General features: G+C 32.4%; 1 protein-coding gene across 2 annotated transcripts; it reads left to right on the top strand.

Annotated features, from left to right (window-relative positions):
- Positions 1–366: 366 nt before the first annotated feature.
- LOC145136814 (fimbrin-1-like) lies at positions 367–5518 on the top strand. 2 transcript variants are annotated; one of them, XM_079070928.1, is made up of 15 exons: positions 367–612; positions 895–1072; positions 1173–1343; positions 1438–1676; positions 2060–2231; positions 2790–2828; positions 2930–2998; positions 3130–3246; positions 3401–3612; positions 3810–3965; positions 4146–4345; positions 4451–4608; positions 4721–4817; positions 4916–5007; positions 5100–5518. In XM_079070928.1, the coding sequence occupies exons 2-15, from the start codon at positions 986–988 to the stop codon at positions 5355–5357; spliced, it is 2067 nt and encodes a 688-aa protein (XP_078927054.1). In that variant the 5' UTR covers positions 367–612; positions 895–985; the 3' UTR covers positions 5358–5518. The 2 variants fall into 2 exon arrangements, with proteins under 2 accessions (XP_078927054.1, XP_078927053.1); XM_079070927.1 differs by having other exon boundaries at positions 859–1072.
- The last annotated feature ends 445 nt before the right edge of the window (positions 5519–5963 follow it).

The raw sequence follows: 5963 nt of genomic DNA, 5'->3' as shown, positions 1-5963 counted from the left end.
ATATAAATTTTATTAAAAAAAGAAATACTTGTATAATAGTCGTTTTAAGTCAAACAAGACTAAACGCAACAAAAACGTATAATAAGTAATATGCAACAAATTAGACATTTAGGGACTCTACATGTGAAAATCTCTCGATAAGTATTTATTATGTAAAACATGGATGCAAATACAATATCGTTTTTTATTCAGTCTCATCCGCATATGAATATAGGCAAAGTTGATGACGTTGATTTTATAGGTGTAAATTAGTTTGTCTAGTAGATTTCACTGAATCATGACGCGTGTACGCATCTACTATCCACGCGCGAGTAGGGACAACCTTCATTAAATTCACAAAAATTAAAATTAAAATAAAAAAATCGAAAACAAAAAATAAGCATAGCGCCCAGACAGCCGTTTCTTAACTGGCTCTCTCATCATCTCCCTCCATGCCTCATTCATGGCAAAATGGTGTTTTTGGTTCCCCATACGCTCCTACCCTTTTACTATTTACTCTTTTCTGAAACAAAATTACGCAGTCGTAACTAATTCATAACTTCTGTAAACTGTTCTTGCCTCTCAAAATCAAGTAATCAAACAGTCATCACCAATCACCGCTGGGTGTTGCAGGTTTGTATTTGTATTGCTTTTTTTTTTGCTTCAATTCCATATTGAGATGAATGGGTTTGAATCTGTTTTCTGTTTAATTTTTTGAATACCCACCGACTGTCGACCACCTACCATAACATACTTTGCCTTAGCACGTTTGCTTCTTCAAATAATTCATGTAGTACTGTTTATTCTATTGATTTGACGTGTTGTTTTGACGTTGATGTTATTGGGATTTTTTTTTTACTTGAATTGTGGGTATTGAAGACTTAGCTTGATTTGCTATCGCTATCTGAGTATCAGTTCGGTGATTAAATAATCGGAGAAGGAAGTTAAGAGGGGCAATCGAATTTAATTGGCTTCGGGGTTTGTAAAATTTGGGGAAGAAAGAGCGATGTCTAGATTTGAAGGAGTTCTTGTTTCTGATCATTGGCTACAAAGCCAGTTTACTCAAGTTCAACTTCATAGCCTCAAATCCAAGGTGATTAATGTTAATTGTTAACCTCCTCTCAGTTGATCTTAATTTCTCTCGCTAATGGAAACTCAAACTTCTTGATGAATGATGATCCTTTCGTGTGTAGTTTATAGCATTGAAGAATCAAAATGGGCAAGTTCTTGTTGAGGATTTGCCAGCTTTGTTTCTGAAATTGAAGCCTTTCAATGACATGTTTACAGAGGATGAAATCAGGGATGTGTTACAATCATCTGGTTCTGATACTAGTAACAAAGTGGATTTTGAAGAATTTCTCAGGGTAACTAGTTATTAACTTTTCATATATATATATTTCTTAATCTCTTGAGTGAATTCTTTATCAATAGTTAATTGTTGATTGCATTATATGGCAGGCTTATGTAACTCTGCAATCAAAAGTTGTGAACAAATCGGGTGACTCGAAGAACTCATCTTCCTTTCTTAATGCAACAACCACAACACTACTTCACACAATTGATGAATCAGAAAAAAAATCTTATGTTGCTCATATCAATAGCTATCTTAGGGATGATCCATTTATGAAGCAGTTTCTTCCCATAGATCCTGCTACAAATGCCTTGTTTGAGCTTGCTAGAGATGGAGTTCTTCTATGGTATTTAACCATGGTCTGTTTTATCATTTTCTATTTTATTTTTGGAAAAAAAAATGCAGAAAAACACTTATACTTCAACCATTTTATCGATTTATTGATTACACCACTATACTCTGTTTGAACATTTAAAAGACCATTATACTTTCATCATTTTATCGTTTTGCACTAAATCGATAAAATGTGAATGTATGTAGTGTTTTTTTAATGACTTTAATCACAACATAAAAGAAGATGAAGGTATGTTGTGTGTTTTTATGTTTTTTTTAAACTATAAAAAGAAAAACTTTGAGACGTGCAAGCATACAACATAGGTCCACCCTTTGTTGCAATAATGGATGTTTTATTGGTGATTGTACTTATATTATGGTATAACTATAATGCAGTAAACTTATCAATGTAGCTGTTCCCAATACAATAGATGAAAGAGCTATTAACACAAAGAGAATACTCAACCCTTGGGAAAGAAATGAAAATCATACTCTTTGCCTCAATTCTGCTAAGGCTATTGGATGCACAGTGGTCAATATTGGCACACAGGATCTCATTGAGGGAAGAGTAAGTAATTTTGGAGCTACATTCATCATTAAGACTCTGTTTATCACACCACAGCTAGCTTATTTTTCTAGCTTTTATTTAGTTGTCATGTTTGGCAAACCAAAAAGTAGCTTTTTAAAAAGCTACTTAGATTAGCTTTTTAGGAGCTTTTTAAATTTTTTCCAAATATACCGCTTAATTAATTATAGAAACACATCCTTTTAAATGCCCTTTTATGTCATTTTAGCTGGTTTTACCGAACACCAGTTTTAATCAACTAGCTTTTTATTTAACTAGCTTTTCAGCTAAAAGCTAGCTTTTTAGCTAGTATGCCAAACATAGCCTAAAGCTTCTAGGAACTATTTGTTACATAGTACTAGACAAAACAGGTTGTACTTTATTGGACCGAGACTGATGTCAATAAGACAAAAATCGGTTTCGGTCTCTAGTCTGTGCGAAAAGACGTGAATGCCCTCCTAATCCTTATCTTCCAAAATAGCCTTCGAAAGCTTATCCCTCTTGTGTAACAAATGCGGATTTAGTGCTTATAACCTAATGTGTACAAATTCTTTTTTGCAGCCTCATTTGGTACTTGGTCTAATTTCTCAAATCATAAAGGTGAAGTTATTGTATTTTAAAAAGAAAAATCTTGTTTTTAGTGTATTAAAATATTTACTTCCTCTTGTAACTTTTGCTTATTGCAATTGTGGCATTTTCAGATCCAACTCCTTGCGGATCTTAACCTTAGGAAGACACCACAGCTTGTGGAACTTGTGGAGGATAACAATGTATATTTTCCACTTTAATTTTGATACCATTTTCATGTTCCATTATTCCATTATACAATTGCCCAAATGTGGTTTATGTGATTAGTTTTTATTTATGTAAACGAATGTTGTTGTTATAAATTGTTTTGCAGGATGTGGAGGAGCTTATGGGATTAGCACCCGAAAAACTCTTACTAAAATGGATGAACTTTCATCTTAAGAAAGCAGGTTACAAGAAACCTGTAACAAATTTCTCATCTGATCTTAAGGTAGTTTCTCATTCTTTGTTGAGCTTCAAAGATATTGTTATAGCATGTACATTTATAGTTTATAAGAAGGGTAAAATGGTCATTACTGTTATCCATTGAGTTTATAATCCTTTGAGCCTTTTGTTAATAGAGTGATTTTGTTACATTTTTACAGGATGGAGAAGCGTATGCATATCTGCTCAATGTTCTTGCCCCTGAACATGGAAATCCAGCCACTCTTGATGCTAAGGATCCTGTCCAAAGGGCAGATTTGGTACTTCACCATGCAGAAAAAATGGATTGCAAAAGATACTTGACTCCAAAGGACATAGTTGAAGGCTCATCGAATCTTAATCTTGCATTTGTTGCACAAATATTCCACCAAAGGTCAAAAGATGACCCTTTACATTATTTTCTTACATCTTTCAAAGGGTGTTTAAATGTGCACATTGGAAAGTGATTATCCAGATACTTTTACTTATGATTATCACACTCAAAACACATATCCAAACACCCTCTAAATCATTAGTAATTGATTTCACAAATTCTAAATTCAAGATTGATGGTGATCTTTTTCTTTGCAGGAATGGCCTATCAACTGATAGCAAAAAGATTTCTTTTGCTGAAATGATGACAGATGATGTGCAAATGTCTAGAGATGAAAGGTGCTTTAGACTTTGGATCAATAGTTTTGGAATTTCTTCTTATGTCAACAACTTGTTTGAAGATGTCAGAAACGGGTGAGTTTACTTTTCTTCATAACTTTCATATATACTTTATTGATTTAATCACTTTCTAAACTTTTTTCAGTAAAAAAGATCAAACCTTTATATTTTTTTCATAGATTTTCTGATTTTGCTACTGATTTTAGGCAATAAAGAGTGTTTCTTTAAGCAACTTAATACATATTGTTGATACAGATGGGTACTTTTGGAAGTTTTAGACAAAGTTTCTCCAGGATCAGTTAACTGGAAGCAATCATCAAAACCCCCTATTAAGATGCCATTTAGAAAAGTCGAAAACTGCAATCAAGTTATTAAGATTGGAACTCAATTGAAATTTTCACTCGTGAATTTAGCTGGAAATGATTTCGTTCAAGGGAATAAGAAGCTCATACTTGGTAACAAACAACACAAAATCTTCAACTCATTTTCATGCCATTCATTGTTTGACTTTGACTTTGTCAACTTTGACTGTGACTCTGAGAATTTTATGTTCTTTTCAGCTTTCTTGTGGCAATTGATGAGATTTCACATGCTTCAACTTTTAAAGAACTTGAGATCACATTCACAAGGGAAGGAGATAACAGATGGGGATATTTTGAAGTGGGCAAACAAAAAAGTGAAAAACACAGGAAGAACATCTCAAATAGAGAGTTTTAAGGTTGGATTAATTCCATTGATGTATTTTTCTTTTTCTTTTAATCATATCATTAATTGAAAAACCATGTTATATACAGACAAATAGCTAGTAATTAGTTAACTTTTTATAACAGGATAAACAGCTCTCAAGTGGCATATTCTTCCTTCAGCTTTTGAGTGCAGTAGAGCCCAGGGTTGTCAACTGGAACCTTGTAACCAAGGGTGCAAGTGGTATGTATTAATCTTTTTATAGATATAATTCCAAAAAAAAATAAAAATTATTAAGATTAGAAAATTGTCATCTTCTTTTGTTTTTTGTTTATAAATAGATGAGGAAAAGAAGTTGAATGCAACTTACATAATCAGTGTTGCCCGAAAGCTAGGGTGCTCGATATTCCTGCTGCCTGAAGACATCATGGAGGTAAGTTTAATTTGTTGTTTTGTGAGTTGTACAGTACAAACCATCAATGCATATTTGATGTGAAAAATGAGAATGTGTTTCTTGCTTGATAGGTGAATCAGAAGATGATACTTATGTTGACAGCCAGCATTATGTACTGGAGTCTGCAACAATCTCGTGATGAATCGGAATCGGAATTGGAATTGGAATCATCTCCGGCATCGGTTTTGGAGATTCCGGAAGCATCACCGGAATCATCTTCGGTGAATGGGGATCGTGATAACTTCACGGGTGTTGAGATCTCCAAGTTGTCGATTGATGATAATGGGGTTATGTCGATGGTAGAAAATAGCGACACTTTTTTGCAATAATGTGTTGTATTCTGAATTGTAATGTGTACATATTCTTGTTAGGTAGAATCTTAATATCAGGAGTTTTGGTTTTTACTTAATGGACTTAGCTTAGGGGTGGGACAACAGACGGTTTCTTTGGAATAATCTGGGAAGCTATACAAGTTTTCTTTTTTACTTAATGTAGAATGAATTAAGTAAAATTTGTAATCATAATTATTTAAAAAAAGCTAAATAAATAACTAAATTTATTCATTAAACTAAATAAATTAGTTTATAAAGTCTAATTAGTTAATTAATGAGTTTGTTTTATAAAATGGTAGATATGCAAAAAGTTCCAAAATGTTGAACGATTGAAATGGATTGACAACACATTTTGTATGTATAGACAATTTTATCCTTTTTGTTTTGTTTTACCAAACTTTACACTTTACCCCTTAATTATATAAATATATTTATGTCTGCCATATAGGACATTTTTTTTCTCAAAATTTTAATTTTACAATTTTATCTATTTTACCAAACTTTACATTTTACCCCATATCACTTAAAAAATATACTTTTTCCTCTAGATTTTTTTTGTCACTCATAAACATAATATATATATATATATATATATATATATAT

Source organism: Lactuca virosa, chromosome 9 (genome assembly GCF_052849685.1).
Source record: "Lactuca virosa cultivar CGN04683 chromosome 9, Lactuca_virosa_CGN04683_v6, whole genome shotgun sequence".
NCBI lineage: Eukaryota > Viridiplantae > Streptophyta > Magnoliopsida > Asterales > Asteraceae > Lactuca > Lactuca virosa.
This window is presented reverse-complemented; position numbering and strand designations above follow the sequence as displayed.

Bases quoted from the DNA above. Each gene is read 5' to 3' on its own strand.
- LOC145136814 (XM_079070928.1), top strand. From the start codon at position 986: ATGTCTAGATTTGAAGGAGTTCTTGTTTCTGATCATTGGCTACAAAGC. The intron at 1,073-1,172 runs GTGATTAATGTT...TTTCGTGTGTAG, and splicing joins TTCATAGCCTCAAATCCAAG to TTTATAGCATTGAAGAATCA. The intron at 3,966-4,145 runs GTGAGTTTACTT...TTGTTGATACAG, and splicing joins TTTGAAGATGTCAGAAACGG to ATGGGTACTTTTGGAAGTTT.